General features: G+C 40.1%; 1 protein-coding gene across 1 annotated transcript in view; it reads right to left on the bottom strand.

The window, feature by feature from the left end:
* PARVA (parvin alpha) overlaps window positions 1-18,498 on the bottom strand; it is a 203,762-nt gene that overhangs the window by 29,740 nt on the left and 155,524 nt on the right. Inside the window, exons 5-6 of the mRNA XM_007955250.2 lie at window positions 14,413-14,553; window positions 6,647-6,762 (exon numbers count right to left, since the gene is read on the bottom strand). Of these exons, the coding sequence (XP_007953441.1) occupies window positions 6,647-6,762; window positions 14,413-14,553 (257 nt within the window). The remainder of the gene's footprint in view (window positions 1-6,646; window positions 6,763-14,412; window positions 14,554-18,498) is intronic.

Below are 18,498 nucleotides of genomic sequence, written 5' to 3'. Positions count from 1 at the left end.
TTTTTTTTTTTTTTTGGTTATTGTTCAGTTTTAAGAAGATTTCAGGGGATATTTTTGCTTTAAAGTTTAAAGATTATCTCGGGGCACCGTATAACCCACATGGCTCCAGAAAGTTTAGAGTTAGTGAGACTCTGAAATTCTGTTCTGCATTTTCCCATTTGATCAGGATTCTTCAATGGGATCTTTGATGCAAATGTTCAGTAATGGTAGCCCGGAACCATCTAGTTCTGGTCTCATTGCAAAGGAGGCAGTTGTCTCTGGAGGCAGTTAATCACATATTTCATATCCTCCTCCTATTCCTAATTCTCTTCCCTTTGCTACTCCAGGTGAATAGCCACTTGCAAGCTTCCAAGACTCTGGGCACCATGCAATGAACTAGAGGTACAACACAAGCACTAAACATGTGATTAGGCCAATTAACTGGAATATCCCATAAAACCATGACCCTAAACCTCCAAACAAAGAAACCAAATTCCATGAAGTGTTTGGTTGTAAATAAGCAGCCTCAGCAGCTACTCTCTCCTTTTTTCCTCACTTCAGTCATTGTTGTAAATATATCTATTACACAACTTTTCCAATTCAACTTTTTACAGGTACACAGCTTACTGACATCAACTGCAACAATCAGCTGTGCAAACCTGCCCTTAATCATTGTGATTTTCCATCATTGTTAACCCTCCTTTTCCCCTTCCCTCCCTGCCTGGAAACCACCAATCAACTTTGGTCTTTATATATTTGCCTTCTCTTGTCTTTTTATACAAGTGAGGTCATCCAATATTATCCTTTTGTGATTGGCTAATTTTGCTCAGCATAATGTCTTCAAGCCCCATCCATACTGTAGTGTGTATCACGACTTCATTTCTCTGACTGGCTGACTAGTATTCCATAGTATGTATGTATCACATGTTGTTTATCCATTCATCTATTGATAGACATTTAGGTTGTTCCCACCTTTTGGCTATTCTGAAGAGTAATGCAATGAACATTGGTGTACAAGTCTCTTTTTGAATCTCTGCTTTCATGTCTTTTGGGTAAATATCTAGGATTGGAATTGCTGGGTCATGTGGTAGTTCTATCTTTAGTTTTTTGAGGAACCATGACATTATTTTCCACATTGTACATTTTGCATTCCCAATAGCAATGGATAAGAGTTTGAATTTTTCCACATCCTTGCCAATGTTGATTTGTTTTTTTTAATCATAGTCATCATCGTTGTTGTTGTTATGTGCCATGGAGTCAGACCTGAATCATAGTGAGCCCTCCTTGGGTTTCCAAGGTGGTATCACTATGGAATTAGATTGCCCAACCTTCCTTCCGAGGAGTGGCTGGTGGGTTTGAGCCACCAGCCTCTGGTTAGCAGTCAAGTGCCTTACGCACTATGCCAACAGAGCTCCTATAGCCATTCTAGTCCTAGTGGGAGTGAAGTGGTTTTGATTTGCATATATCTGATGGCTAATGATACTGAACATCTTTTCATGCATTTTATAGTTTTCATTGTATAAGCCTTTCATGTCCCTGGTTAGATTTATTCCTAGGTATTTTATTCTCTCAATGGTAATGTAAATGGAGTTGTTTTCCTAATTTCCTTTTCAGAATTCTCCTTCCTGGTTTATAGAAACCCAACTGATTTTTGTTTGTTGACCTTATATTCTGAAACTTTGTAAAATTCTTCTATTTGCTGTAGAAGTTTTTTTTGTGACTCTCTGGGATTTTCTATATATAGGATCACATCATTTGCAAATAGAGGTAATTTTTACTTCTTTTCCAATCTGGATACCTTTTATTTATTTTTCTTGTCATATTTCTCTGGCTAGGACTTCTAATATAATAATGAATAGAAGTGGTAAGAGCAGGCACCCTTGTCTTGCTCCCAATTTCAAGTGCAAAGCTCTCAGTCTTTCTGCATTAAGTATAATGTTGGCTGTTGGCTTTTCATATATGTCCTTAAACATACTAATTTCCCTTCTATTGTCATCTTCTTTAGGGCTTTCATCAAGAAAGGGTGTTGGATTTTATCAAATGCTTTTTCTGTAACCATAGAGATAGTGATACTGCCTCGGAAACCCAAGGATGGGTCGCTGTGAGTTGGACTGACTCAACAGCAGTGGGTTTGGTTTGGTTTGATATAGAGATGATCATATTGTTCTTTTCCTTTGTTCTATTGATGTGGTATATTATATTTATTAGTTTTCTAATGTTGGACTATCCTTGCATTCCTGGAATAAATTCCACATGGTCTGTTTTATGGTATATGACTGTTTTAATATGTTGTTGGATTCTGTTCACTAATATTGTACTGAGGATTTTTGCATGTATATTCATGAGAGATAATGGCCTGTAGTTTTCTTTTCTTGTGCTGTCTTTGTCTGGTTTGGGTATCAGGGTTATGTTTGCTTCAAAGAATAAATTAGGGAGCATTCCTTCCTCCCCTACCTTTGGAAGAGTTTAAACAGTATTGCTGTTGATTCTTCTCTAAATGTTTGGTAGAATTCCCCAATGAAGCTACCTGCTCCAGGACTTTTTTTTGTTGGGAGGTTTTTGATCACTGATCCGATCTTTTCACTTGTTATAGGTGTGTTGAGAATTAAAATTTCCTCCTGAGTCAGTTTGAATAGCCTGTGTGCTTCTAAGAATTTGTCCATTTCATCTAGGTTATCCAGTTTGTTGCCATACAGTTATTCATAATAAACCAAACCAAAACCAAACTCACTGCCTTCAAGTCAATTAGGACTGACAGTAACCCCTATTGGGACTCCAAGGTGGTAAATCTTTACAGAAGTAGATTGCCACATCTTCCTTCCATGGAGTGGCTGGTGGGTTTGGACCACCAACCTTCTGGTTAGCAGTCAAATGCCTTAGGCACTGTGCCACATTCTGTCATAACTCTCTTTATTTCTATTGGGTTAGTTGTAATGTCACCTCTTGCATTTTTAATTTTGGTTATTTGCATCTTTTCTTTGTCAGCCTAGCAAAAAGTTTGTCAGTTTTATTGATCTTTTCAAAGAACCATCTCTGGTTTTATTGATTCTATTGTTTTCCTGTTTTCAATTTTATCTGTTTATGTTCTGTTCTTTGTTATTTCCTTTCTTTCGGTAGGTTTAGGCTTAATTTGCTCTTCTCTTTCTAGGTCCTGGAGTTGTTGAGTTAGGCTGTTGATTTGAGATCTTTTTTCTTTTTTTTAAATAAGCATATATTTATTTAATAGGCTATAAGTTTCTCTGTTGTGAGAGGTTTCTGAACAGGGAAATATATGGGCTCAGGAAGATATTCTGATGGGAGTAAAGGGGGGAGATACATTCTATTAGCTCCCTACATACCCTTTAGCAGATACTGGCAGGAAAGTCTGGGCAAGAGCCTGTGAGAGTGAATTCATCTTCCACAAAGGCTGACATAAGCATCAAGAAGGAGCCTTTCAGAGGTGGTGGCTTACCTGAAACCCTCTTTCTTTAGCCTCCTGCCCAAACCTCCCTTCACTATCCCAATAGCCACAAAAGGTACTTCCAAAATACTTTGACAGAAGGAAGGGTAGAGCTGGATAAGCTGGACAAAGGTTAAGAGCTTATCTGGAGTAGATGAAGAATGGACTATTAAAGCAAGAGAGAGAGAGAGAGATTGATTATTTGAAAGGGATTCCAAACCAAAAAACCCCACTACTATTGAGTTGATTCCAACACCTATTAGACAAAGGAGAACCACCTCATAGGGTTTCCAAGGCTGTAAATCTTTATGGAAGCAGACTGCCACATCTTTCTCCTGCAGAGCAACTGGTGGTTGGGACCGCCAACCTTTTGGTTAGCAGCCGAGTGCTTTAATGACTGCACCACCAGCTTCCTTGAAAGGGATTAGGTGAGGATGATTCAAGACTTTTGCCAAATTCACTTTCAATGTATATAAAGTTTTCACATGGGGCACATGAAATCTGTGTTGCTTGTCTTGGGAGGCCATTCATGGACATTAAACCTCAATATTAAACTTCATCAAGAATTAAATGCTTTTATACAGAATGGAGATGAAATCTGGGTCAAAGAGCCCCTCACACAGCATCCTGATTCATCTCCATCCATTACTTGTTCCCTAAAGAGTTTAGTCAGTGACTCATTGCCAGTTCTCGGAGTTCTGCTTCTGTGCCTGTTTAAGTTGATAAAGCAAAACACCCCATAAAATCTGACATGCACTGATGCCATTTTATGTAACGTGTCCTCTTTTCTCCCTCATGCTAACAAAACTGCCTACAGGAGAAATTAAACCAGCAATAGCTTTCTAATGATCTAAAATTGAGCTGAAAACAAGGCATACGTTATATAAGGGCTTGCAGTGGTCATGGTTTCAAAATAAGAGCCCCCTCACTCCTGCTCAATCTTCAATTGTACTTTTTAAAAATATAATGAAATAGATTCACATACTATTGATTGGTACAATAACACAATAGATATAGCCTGGATTCACCAAGAAGATGACTGTGCATAGATGCTCTGGGTTGGACATGGAGCCACAGCATCCATAAAGTGGTTATTAGCACCATGCTTGATACAGCTGAAGTGCTCAGGAAATAATGGCAATTAATACCTTCCCATCAGCTACAATCAGTGCTTGAGTCACCAACATTCACATCAACCATGGGCTCCTGAGAGCCCTCTCTGCTTCTTACATGTAGTCTTTTCTTCCAGCAGACAGGACTAAGATGTTATATTCCTATTACTCATCCTTGATGCTTAGCAAGTGTTCCTGGGTGACACAAACGGTCTACACTTGGCTACTAACTGAAAGGTCGATAGTTGAAACCTACCCAGAAGCACTGCAGAAGAAGGGCCTGGCACTCCAGTTCTGTAAAGTTTACAGCCAACACAAGCCTATGGAGCTCAATTCTACTCTACTATAATCATCACCATGAGTCAGAATCAACTCAACCGCAACAGGTTTGGTTTGGTTTTTCATGCGTAGCAGAGTTAAACACCCAGAAGGCGTGGAAGAAATGCTTTTTGATTAGGGCACAACTGATCAACTGATTGAGGAGCCACCAGTCAGAGTCTTAGCCACCACCACCACCTCCTCCCCCCTTCCACTAACATCTGATCTCTGAGAGAGCTTGGCTCAAAGTCTTTCTGTCCTGGACTCTGGTCTGGCTTGGTCAGGCAAGGCTGACTAACCCTCATAGTTTTTCCTCACCAATGGGCAGAAGAGCTGCCACACTGTACTCCATTCCAGAATCCTGGATATCCAGGGAGCTGCTTATGTGCGGAGTTTTGCCTTGTTGCATATTTATTTGGAAAAGAACAGAAACAAACCAACAAAATGATGACCTTTTGCTAAATGGGCATAAAGATGGAAAGTAAAATTGAATTTGAGTATCTAATGGCGTTAGGAGCAGAGTGAGATAGTCATGGGGAGAAAGCACACACTCATTGTGGAAATTATGCAGCCATATGTGTATGGAAATTCCATCCAACAATCTGGAAAAAACGACTTGAGATCCCAGCTGTGCTTCTCTGGGTGAGTGAAAAGCAGCAGTGCCCTTAATACAGATATGGCCTGTTTAGTCTCTCTAACCACACATGCACCTACCCCCTCACATGCACAGGTATCTGCTTCAATACCTATGCTTCATTTGTTTAACAATGATGATTTCAATACCTATGCTTCATTTGTTTAATGTGATGATTTTCCGTGGCTTGCAGGGCATCCTGCACACAACTGCACAAACCAAAAGGACACATCTTTCCTCCTGGCCATATTACCTGTGGTGGTTGAGTTTGTGTGTCAACTTGGGTAGACCTAGTTGAGTGGCTGGGCAGCTGGTTGTAGTATTCCCCATGATGAGATTGTTAATCAACTCCATGGCAGAATCTACTGTGAGCAGCTGAGTAGCTGCCTTTGGGTATGTGGTCTGCTTCCCATATATAAGACACAGCTTTGAGAATGGTCTCTAGCTTATGGCACGCTTATACACCCTGCATGTAGCCATGTCATTGTTCAGCAGCCTGCCATGCTCTGCCAACCTTGGAACTTTCAATGGACTTGAAATAATGGCCTGCCGTGTGGTTTGGTAACATCAGGACTGTGCCATTTTATTTGTCGACCCTGGTCTCGTTAGCCTCAGAAGCCAGTAGCTGCCTGAGTGAAGAGATGCCTCTAGCTTCAGTGGGCCAGGAGCAAGAGGCAGAGCTGAACCCAAGGTCAAAGGGCTTTCATAGGGCCTGGCACTTTGAACTTAGACTTAAAGCCTCCAAACTATAAGAGAAAATAACTCCTGTTTGTTCAAGCCATCTCATTTGTGGTATAATCTTGTCAGAGTGGCACTAGGTAATGAAAACATTACCCAAACACATAACACACACACTCTCAAATATGATGACAGAGACATCAACCTAACAAAAGAAATAAACCCCAGACATAGGTCCTACACAGGATATCTCACACACAAGCACATACTCTTTTACTCTTTGCTGAGGATTTTACTCTTTTACTGAGGATGAGCCAACACACATCAGAAAACTCAGTCATATGCCTCCCAATCTATGCCACACCCAAGGGCATTCAGCATTCACCATCTATCCTTCTGACCATCTATCCACTGTACTGTGGCCCTCACAGTATCCCAGCAACTATACTTCCTTAAAGGGGCATTTGTTTGTGGTGCTATTCTTACCTGGACCACAACCACTTGGATGGAAACATGGTCTGGGAGTCGGATTGGTGCTCGGAAATACTGGGACAGAGCAACTAGCAGATGCAAGATGGCTACCAGGCTCTTGGCATGAACAGCTGAAATAAAGATGATATTAAAATTTAGAGAATCTTCTTATAGGTTCTTGCCAATGCAAGCAATATTAAAAATGTAGCAGTCTCATACCCAGTGTCCCTTTTAGCCTACCCTCACGGTTCAAGTTTAAGGTCCTTGGTTATCATGGACCTCATGCTGGGCCCCTTCAGTTCTTAGCCAGATGCCTAGGATTATATTGTTGAAGCTCCCTAGGATTATATTGTTGGGTTTCCAGTGTGATACTGTTTTACTCTAATCCAAGTTGCCCATCAGCACCCTGATGACAGTGAGGTCTGAGCTCAGATTAATCCTACCATGCCCATGTTCCTTTTCACGTCATTCTATTAACCATGAACATGTCTGCCCTCTATCCCCCTCTCCCTTCCCACCTGACAGTGAACTTTGGATTGTTACCATCACCCTTTTCCAAGGGTACCTTCTTTGTTTATAAATTGAAAATCCCGGGAAGGCGGCATGAAAATCCTCTAAAGGGCTTTGGTTTTCTCAAGTGTCACTTATGGTCATTGTAGATGATGCCCCTTGGGGAACAGTTAGGAGGGGATGTTCATGACCTAATTGGCTTCCATAGCCGCCGAGCTATGGCTGGATGTTAAGCCATACACACTAGGGAAGGCTAGGCCTATTGGGCTGTGGTTCTCTCCAGAGATAAGAAAAAGATGTAACTTAATGGGGACACACAGGCAGCAGGGTCAGGCAGATTGCAGCTTGAGTTCTGACTTAACAGCTCTCCCACTTCCTGGCTACGTGATCTTGGATAGGCCACTCAAGACTTCTGACCCTTGATTTGCTCACCTTTACAAACTGGAAAAACATTATTGATGCCTAAGTATATAAGTTGTAAGAATTTTCAGAGATAAGTAAGCAAAACTCCTGGCACATAGTAAGTGCTTGGGAATGGCTGATATTTAAAAAAATTTTAATATTAGAAAATGCCTGGTACCTTAGCCATTAAAACATGTTAGCTTTCTCTCCTTTCTTTTTCACCACAGGGATGATTTGCCAGATACTTTATTTGATTTCACAATCCTACCAGCCCTCATAGTTCTTCATTACAGGGGACATTTAAAGAAAGTTTTTTTTTTTTTAAAAAAAAAAAAAGCCCTCTCTGTACAGTTAGCATGGGCTGGGGCCGTTATTAGGGTGGCCTTCTGTCTGCCCTGGAGTTGATAAATCTGCTTTAGCAGAAGCTTTGAGAAACCTCCAAGACAAAGGAATGATTCAGACATTGGGAACTCATTAGTTTCTTGTTATCACTCCTACTTCAAAGAAGGTTTTCTACTGGCTATGAAAAGCAGTTCTACACCACCATCAAACAGTAGATGAACTGTTCCTAACTCAGTCTTATTTTACACTTCTGAGCCTTAGTTATTTTTCAGTTCTGAGCTCTCAGGCTCTGCCAACTAAGTTTTACCCACAATTACAGCCTCAAAAAAGGCTCCTACTATGCGACTGACCCACTGACTTGGTACAGACACTGACAGAAAAATGCCAAGTCCAGGCTTGCTCTTCTAATCAGAACCAATCCAACTGGGTCATTTGCTACCCAATTATTTGCTAACCTTCCCCTTTTATTGACATCCCCCTAACTGTTCCCCAAAGGGCATTATCTACATAATGCTGGAAAAGCAGGGGTCAAACAGGTTGTTCTGTTTTGACCAAAGATTCTATAGAATAATCCTGATCAAAAGGGGGAAAATACAGGACAAAATTCAATTTTCATGGAAGCCAAAAACATCCCTTGAACTTTAAACCAAACAACAGTTTAGCATAATTTGTAAAGGATATCTGCCTTGCATATTATGCCCTTTCAAAGATCTATATGAGATGAGACTAACAATAGCAACTTGGAAGGTTAGAGAGGGAGCTTAGGGAGAGTGAGTTATGATACTGGGTGAGGAACAATTTGGTAAAGGAGGGTGAAAATGGCTGTACAACTTGAAGAACATAATAAATGTCACTGAATTGTATGTGTAGAAATTGTTGAACTGGTATATGCTCTGTTGTGTATATCAACAACAAAAATAAAATAAAACAAAAAACAAAATAGATTGTTTTTACATCCTGGTGACATTGTACATAATCTCAATAGTCTCATTCAGCAACACTGAGCTATACAGTAAGTACCATGTAGGTGGCCACATCCTTTCACTGAGTGCACTGCTCTCCTGGGAAGTTTTCCCACAGCTGCACAGTAAGTAATTCCACAGTCTCACTTGGTTAGGCTATGTTGGCCAGATGTATGGTCAAACAGCAGTCTAGATGCTACTGCAAAGGTATTTTGCAAATATGATTAACTTTTACAGTTGGATAACTTTAAGTAAAGGAGGTAACTCTCAGTAATGTGGGTGAGTCTCATTTGATCAGTTGAAGGTCTTTAAGAGCAAAATGAGGTTTCCTGAGAAGGAGTTCTGCCTCAAGAGTATAACAGAAATCCTACTTATAGAGGATTCCTATCCGAGCCTGCCCTATGGATTTCAGACTTACTAGCTCTTACAACCAAGTACGCCAATTCCTTAAAATCTATCAATCAATCCATCAATTAATCTCTCTCTCTCTCTGTATGTTCTATATATGTTCTTGGTAGGTGTTGCTGAGTTAGTTCCAACTCATAGCAATACCTTGTACAACAGAATGAAACACTGGCTGGTCATCCACCATCCTCACGATTGTTGCTATTTTTGAGCCCATTGTTGCAGCCACTGGCCTGCAATCCATCTCGTTGAGTGAATTCCTCTTTTTAATTGACTACTTGGTGTAGTGCTTAAGGCATCTGACTGCTAACCAGAAGGTTGGAGGTTCAAACTCACCAGCCACTCCACGAAGGAAGACTAGGCAATCTATTTCCATAAAGATTTACTGCCCTTGGAAACCCAAAGGGGGTTGCTATGAGTCAGAATTGACTCGACAGCAGTAAGTTTGGTTTTTGGTTTTAACAAACATGATGTCTTTCGCCAGGGACTGGTCCTTCTTGATAACATGACCAAAGTACAAAGCCTCATGACACCTACTTCTGAGGAGTATTCTGGCTGAACTTCTTACAAGATAAATTTGTTCATTCACTCACACACACACACACACACACACACACACACATTTTTCCACTCTGTCATAACTACATATGTACCTTTCCAAACCTCAGCCACAAGTTCACAAATACATATATATTATGTATCTCCTAATGATTCTACTTCTCTGGAGAATTCTGACTGATAAACACACACACACACACCCACCCACACGCATACATACATACACACACACAATGTGTACAAAGATAGTAACCATTATGTAATCTATAATTGCTTAAAACACCTGGAAAAATTATTTCTAATACCAAGAATATGGTTTAATCTAAGGTTTTCACTTTTTGAGAAAAATTAAGCAGAGAAAGTCTTTGTTCTAAAATCCTGTAGGTAAAACTGATGAAAAATACAACTGCTCTGGTTTAAACGATAATGCCCAGAGTTCTAACTGCAGCCCACACAGCTTCTTGCTTTCCCCCACACTAAGTGATACCTGAGATTCTCCTTGCAAATCTCTAGGTTGGCTCAAAGCATGGTTTAATAATCACTGCTTTAATTAATCATGGTACACTTAGGCAATGGAACAGTCTGCACATGTTGAAAATCACTGTCAAATGATTAGCTATAAATATTAATAATGCAATGTTACAGAGAAACTGAATAGAAGCCATGTAAAATACACACATTAATGGATATATACAACATATATGCATATCTATCTACTCACACATATACATACAAGCATGTACTGATAGCCAAGACTTGGAAAGAAATACATATATTTTAAAATATGAAAATAGTATGTGAGAGTAGAAAGATGTTTTTAATATTCTTCCTGTTTCAAAATTTTATTTAGGATAAAGATATGTCATCTTTTCAATTAAAACCATTCTAAACAACCTTTGCATATTGGACATTTTCATCATGCTATCTCTTAAAGCATCTCCTAGAAGTTTTCTTCCCTGATGCTTGGCAGAACCTGAGGCCACTGTGTATCTGCACTGAAGTCAGGATGGAAGTGTACAGAGCAAGAGCTAAGACCAAGACTTCACTGAATAAACTTGGAACGCAGCAGCTGCACCAAGACTGTCACTGTAGGGCCGAAAAACAGTTTAAAAGAAGCTACTGAGTTAGAAATAGGCCTCCAGACCAGTCCTGTGGTAGAAATATAAATTGGCATTATTTTTCCAGAACCAATTTGGCAATATCTATTATAACCTTAAAAATGTACATTCCTGTTGGCACTAAAATACCATTTCTAGGTATTTATCCTAATGAAGTCATTATGGCTCTGAGCAGAAAGACATCATTGGACTGTGTGATATTCGTGAAAAAATTGAAAACAACCTAAAAATCCATCCAGAGTTCAATTATAACACATCCATACAGTATCATATTATATAAAACTAAAAGTGACATACAGTACAATATTCAACATATATAGGTTGATTTCATTTTTGTGAAAACTATCTATATTTTATATATGAAGTATGTATATTCACTCATTCATTCATTCTTCTTTCGGATACACACACATAACTACACACACTCACACACACCCATACACATGTGACTTGAAGGAACGCGCCACACTGTTCATGGGGCCTCTCTTTGGCAGGGCAGCTTCTGGGGCAAGATGGGTATTGTTTATCTAGCAACTGTAGCCAGACTCTCTCAGGCTGATTCCTGGCTCCATCACCTACCACCTGTGTGATCTGGGGACAATGAGACTCCTTTAGTACATATTACTGTGCTTACTGTGTCTCAGTCACTCTTCTAGGTTCCAGGGACATAATAGTGATGATGCAAAAATCCCTGCCTTCATGAAGCTTACAGTCATGATTTATTACCTTTCTGTGTCTTCATTTTCTCATCTATAAAATGGGATAATAAAATTTTTACCTCAGATGTTTGAGTGAGGATTACAAGAATTAAAATATGTAAGGTGTTTAGAATACTACAAAGCACATGTTAAACGTGTGAGATAATAAGAGTTAAAATGCTTTTCATTTACCTGCATTTTCTAAGTATTCTACTGTTACTATTGCACTGTTACTGCTGTAAAATAAATAAATAAATAAAAGAAAAGAACTCCTTAAAGCCCTGGATCAAGGACCTTGGAAACTCAGCAGCCCATTCCTTCCACTTTTCACCTGGGTGTAAAGATGACACAGCCTGGAGAGACTGTAAGGGGAGTAACTGAGAGGGGATCGGAAGGAGATTGTCTGTGGGGAGAGTGTGCCTGTCACACTCCTTCTGCAACAAATCACTGGCACTTGTCAACAGGTCCAGCACTTCTTGAAGCCCCAAGGCATCCCAGGGAGCTGGTCACTGAGATAATCATTCCCTATAACCTGGTTGGTAATTCACCTCACTTCTATACATCTCCATCAGGGGGACAATTCAAAAGTATCAAAAAGATACACAACCTAAGACGTTGGTGCTATCTGGTATTAGCAATAAGCTGGAAAGATCCTAAAAGTACCCACAGCAATACAGGGTTTAAGTTAATTATCTACCCTGTAAGATAGAAGCACTCACTTATTAAAAATTGTAACTATGAAGACCAGATGGGAATCTAGAACATATGTATGCTTTGATATTGAGAGAAAATATAACAAAATGCAATAGTGCATAGGACTATGCCAAACAAAAACATCCACTCATGTGTACTGTAATGGGCAAACAGTGACAAGAACTAGGCCAGAGTGACAGTATGATTATTTTACCCACACACATTTCTCCATAAGAAATTAAAATAAAAAATGAACCAAGCAAAGTGTCCAAAGCCACTAAAGACAATATGCCTGATATCTTAGTCTCCCCCATACTGTGTTCCATGACTGTTACAAGGCGTTTTACTTTGCTACACTACCAGGAAATGGTCCATATTCAAAGTGGTGGGAAATGGGACCAAACAAAACTAAGCAGGTTCTTCATTAGAAGACTCCTCTAACACTTATGATAATTGGGGATTTCCAAAAGGCGGATATGGTGTGGGGCATTTTTCAAGCTAATAATCCAGCTCCCTTTTCTTCCCCGCTAAACAATACTAACATTCCTGGGAACACAAGGAATCAGAGCCCAACCCCAAGACAGTCTCTACAGCCTAGAGCTGAGCCAGGGCCTCCCCTCATCCTGTTCTCAGGTACCCCGCCCCCATGCTCACAGAGAATGCCCTGTTCCAAGCGCTGTGCTGTGCCCACCAGCTTATCACTGTGCAAGCAAAGGTATAATTATGCTGAAGGAGGCACTTGGTGTCTCAGCCCCAGTGTTAGATGTTAGAAACCTGCTCAAGAGATTGTGCCTAGCAGCTACTGGATCTCTGAGTTTAGAGGTGAATAATATTCCTTTTTGCCTCCCAAGTATGAAAGGTACTTTTTTTGCCGGGGAGGCAAGTTTTCTTACTGATACAGATATAGACTCATTAAGTCCATATGAGACCCCAGGCCCCTGAGGCAGGTCTCCCTGGGTGGTGCAAACAGCTGCTAAATAAAAGGTTATTGGTTCCAGTCCACCAGAGGTACACTTCAAGAAAGGCCTGGCAATCTGTTTCTGAAAAATTAGCCGTTGAAAACCCTATGGAGCACAATCCTACTGTGACACACATGGGATATCCATGAACTAGAGTAGACTCAATGGACTGGTGTTCCCTTGAGGCAGCGAAAGAATCAACAGCTTAGACTTTCAGAGGTCCTTGAAATTTTATAGTAGCTATGAAATCCTGATTTTTTCAAATCCTGTCCCAAAGCCTATAGTCTTAGCCATGTCTTTGCTCCTTCTGGAAAATGAGGTAGTAAGAGGAAGGGCATGGGCGCTGGAACAAAGGTAAGTCCTCACTTCACTGTTTCTTAGTAGCTGCATGAACATGGGAGCCTCAGCTTTCAGAAGCCTGAGGATTCCTTTCTAGGAGACAACAGTTTTCTGGAAAGGTTGTGTGGGACATGGAAGAGGCATGAATATTAGTTTCTATCCTCTCCCTATCTCACGTGGGGTCTCCAAGAGTTGGAATAAACTTGCCAGCAACTAACACCAATATTGTCTCACATGAGGTTTCTACAGAAAGCTTTTTAGAGAAAAGGGACACTGTATTTTGAGATTTTGTTATTATTTGTACCCATCCAGGACTGGCCAACTTACTGGATGGCTTTTTGGGGGCAATAACAAGGAGCTCTGGTGGTGTTGCGCCTAAGGCATTTGACTGCTAGCCAGAAGGTTGGCAGTTCAAATCCACCAGCCTGTCCACAGAAGGAAGACTAGGCAATCGACTTCCGTAAAGATTTACCACCTCAGAAATCCAAAGGGGGTTGCTATGAGTCAGAATTTACTCGATGGCAGTGAGTGAGCTCATAGTGCAGCACTTAAAGTTTTAGCTGTTAACCAAAAGGTTGGCAGTTCAAACCCAGCAGCCGCTTAATGGGAGAAAGATGAGGGAGACTGCTTCTGTAAAGATTTACAGCCTTGGAAACCCTATGGGGCAGTTCTACTCTGTCTTAGAGAAAAGGTTACTATGAGTTGGAATTGACTTGATGACAGTGAGTTTTGTTTGTTTGTTTGTTTTTAAACCAAAGTGTTACTGAACAGTCCTGTTTCTCTTATCAGACTCACAGTCCACATTCCACTTGATGCTCCTGGGAGGCAGTTTCAGGGTTTCATTGATCTTCTCCAGGACAGTCTGCAGTTTTTGCTTCTGAGCAATCTCTGACTGGGTGACCTCAGCAACGTTCAATTTCTCACTCTCAAGTTTCTCTAGAATGATAGGGGGAAAAAGAATAGTTCTTATCTCAAGTAACACACAACAGTAACTCATGCATGCACTTGCTCACTCATTTAACAAATAGACTTTGAGTACTAACGATGTGGTGGACACTGCTATCCCCTCCTGTCTGATGGCGGCACCAGTGGAAGCCTGTGATCATATCTAGAATCCCCACATTATAAGATCCCAGGACTATAGAAGTGGGGCATTGAACCGAGCCTTGTCTGTCTTATTTGAACTCTCTTCCATCATTCTGACTTTTCCCTCTTTAATTTTGCCTTCTCCAAGGAGGTCTCTCTCTGTGTCCCCACTGGGAAGCCTTCCCTGTTTCTCCAAAGCAGTTAGTCATTTCCTTATCCAAGGCATTTTGTATATTCTTTTAGAATAATATGTGTTATGCTGAATCATATTTATCTGTCTCTGAGTACCTTTTTTCCTTTTAAATCCACCTGGAAGGTAACTTACTTAATGTGTCATATGTCATCAATTCTAAGGCACACTTTTTTTTTTTTTTTTTGCATTTTAATATCCCTGAAATCAGGCTGTGTCTTAAAACTCAAGGCATCTTACAATTGTTGTCAGCCAGGTGGAAAACTTAACAGTTATTTATCACTGCCTCCCATAAATTTGGGCATAGCTCTTCAAAGTGTGGTCACTTCATGTCTATGTAGGCCTAAGAAAGCATTTTCAGAGTATAAAAAAATTTTAAACAATAATAAAAACAGGATTAATACTTTAAGTGTCTTTTTTCTTTCTTAAAATAATGATGTGTTTTAAAATCAATGGTTCTTCGATACAGTGATATAACTCCTTAGTTCTTAATACAAAGGCAAAACAATCTATTTCATTAATCTAAATTAGTATTTTTATCCAGTAAAGAGAACAAAACTTTGGACTCCCTAATGGGAAGTATGTTGCCTGCTATTAGATTAACCTAACCAACTCTTCACAACTCATTCAGAATTGTTAGACCTGACACTGAAACATGTTTATAATGTCTTTTCTTCTCATTTTTTCAGGGCTGCCATATAAACTCAGTTAAATGTTACTATAAAACAGAAGAATGAACAAATCTGTCCTGGAAGAAGTGTAGCAGGAATGTTCCTTAGAAGCAGGAATGGCCAGATATCATCTCACATACTAGTCATGTGGTCAGGACGGACCAGTCCCTGGAGAAGGGTATCATGCTTGGTAAAGTGGAGGGTCAGTGAAAAAGAGGAAGACATTCAATGAGATGGACTGACCCAGTGGCTGCAACGATGGGCTCAAGCATAGCAAAGACTATGAGGATGGCAGAGGACTGGGCAGTGTTTTGTTCTATTGTACATAATAGGGTCCCTATGGGTTGGAGCTGACTCAGTGGCACCTAATAACAACATACATCAGTGGTTCCTCTGTTATGTTTTTACTTATTTTAAGTAGTTCTAGCTTACCCAAGCCAAATGCTCCTTGCATAATTCTCTGAAGATGAGGTTGCCCACTGGGGAATTTCTGCAGGTTTTGGATTTATGAATTTAGTTCAGTACTTCGGTAGAATAATCTTAAGTTATTGCTATCTGTGAAATGTTAATATATTCTTCTCTTTTGTTGCTTGAAGTCATAATTTTTTATTTCTAAAGTTTATAGATTTAACAAGCATATACTTAAATGTTTTCCTTCTAAATACTAAACTTGGCAGAGCCTCTGTGTGCTTTTTCCATTTTTAGGGTGAATTCTTATCTTAGACCTTCTATTGCTAAAGGTTGTTTTAATTTTATATTGCAGCTATACACATTTGGTCGTGGCTGCACAAAGGCTAAGTTAAGAAAACTTCTAAAGCATTTTTTTAAAAATAAATCTCTGTTCTGACTTGAGTGAAAGTTTATAGAGCAAACTGGTTTTCCATTCAATAATTAATACACACTTTGTTTTGTGACATTCACATTGCAATCCCCACAATGAAACAGTGCTCTTCCCACTTCTTCCCAGTGTTTGTCGTTTCCACCCATCCTTCTTTCTTATTCCTTCCTACCTTCTGAGCTTTATCCCTGGGCAAATGCTGCCCTTTTGTTCTTGTATAGTTGACTGCTCTGAAGAGTATGTACCTCCCTGGTGTACATAAGCCTTTATAACCCTGTTATTGTTTGGCTCCAAGTTGAGCCATGAGGGTAAGTTTGGTTCTAAGGCTTGTAGGGTATTTAAGGGCCATAGTCTCAGGGATTCCACTAGTCACTATCAGACTAGTAAGCCTGCCATTTTATTATTTTGAGTTTTGTTCCACATTTGTCTCGCACTCTATCCAGGATCTCCTATTGTAATTCCTTTCAGAGCTGCCAGAAGTGGTAGCTGGGTACCATCTAGTTCTTCTGGTCTCATGGCTGTGGAGGCATGGAGTTCACATGATCCATTAGTCCTTTGGACAACTGTTTGCATATATCTTAGATTTTCTTCACTCTTCTTTGCTCTGGATGGGGAAAGACTAATATTAAGCTGCACCTGAGATGGCTGCTCCAAAGCTTTCAAGACCCAGTCACTATTCACCAAAGTAGGATGCAGAACACTGTCTTTGTGGACTGTGTTTTGCCAGTTGACCTGATGGCCCCTAGGACTATGGTCCTGAGTCTCCAGGTCCAATGACTCATTTTCTCATGGTGTCTGGCTGTGGTTAAGGAGTTTCTATACTTCACTGTATGCTCTACTAATTAACACTTAATGGTGCTCATGAGGAATCTGTATATAGACCAGGCCAGGCTCAGTCATTTGAACAGAACAAGGGGATACTGGATGGTTTAAAATCAAGAAAGGTGTGTGTCAGGGTTGTGTCCTCTCACCACACTTATTCAAACTGAAGGTGGAGCAAATAATCCAAGAAGCTGTACTAAATGAAGAAGAATGGGGCATTAGGACTGGAGGAAGAATCAATCATTAACAGCCTGCAATATACAGATGACAAAAATCTGCTTGCTGAAAGTGAAGAAGATTTGAAGCACTAAATGATGGAGTATGGATTACACCTCAACATAAAGAAAATAAAAATCCTCACAACTAGAGCAATAGTTTCCTCAATAAGCAACATCATGATAAATGGAGAAAAGATTGAAATTGTTAAAGATTTCATTTTACTTGGATCCACAATCAATGTCCATGGAACCAGCAGTCAAGAAACCTAACAGGGCAATGCACTGGGCAAATGCGCTGCAAAAGTCCTCTTTAAAATGTTAAAGAGTAAAAGTCATTTTAAAGACTAAAGTGTGCTTGATTGAGCCATGGTATTTTCAATCACCTCATATGCATGTGAAAGCTGGACAATGAATAAGAAAGACCAAAGAATTGATGTATTCAAATTGTGGTGCTGGTGAAGAATACTGAAAATACCACGGACTACCAGAAAAGGAGCTCTGGTGGCATAATGCCTAAGGCATTTGACTGCTAAATGGAAGGCTGGCAGTTCAAACCCACCAGTCACTCCTCAGAAGGAAGACTGGGCAATCTACTTCCATAAAGATGTCACCTCGGAAACCCAAGGAGGGGTCGCAATGACCAGAAAAACCAAGAAATCTGTCTTGGAAGAAGTACTACTGAAATGCTCCTTAGAAGTGAGAATGGCCAGACTTCTCTCATACTTTGGTCATGTTGTCAGAAGGGACTAGAAGGATATCATGCTTGGTAAAGTAGAGGGTCAGTGAAAATGAGGAAGACCTCAACGAGATGGATTGACACATTGACTGCAATTATCAGCTCAAAAATAGCAACGTTTGTGAAGATGGTGCAGGACCAGGCAGCCTTTCATTCTGTTGTGCACAGGGTCACTATGAGTTGGAACCTACTCAACGGCACCTAACACAACATATTCATAGATATATTTCCACACATACAGGTGCAAATGCAGATATTCTCTGTCAAACCTATATATATATATATATATATATATATTTGTAGGTGTAGTTCCATTTGCC

Source organism: Orycteropus afer, unplaced genomic scaffold (assembly GCF_000298275.1).
Source record: "Orycteropus afer afer isolate SDZICR_OR568_19922 unplaced genomic scaffold, OryAfe1.0 scaffold00014, whole genome shotgun sequence".
Taxonomy (NCBI): domain Eukaryota; kingdom Metazoa; phylum Chordata; class Mammalia; order Tubulidentata; family Orycteropodidae; genus Orycteropus; species Orycteropus afer.
Note: the sequence above shows the minus strand (reverse complement) of the source record. Positions and strands in the feature narration are given on the sequence as shown.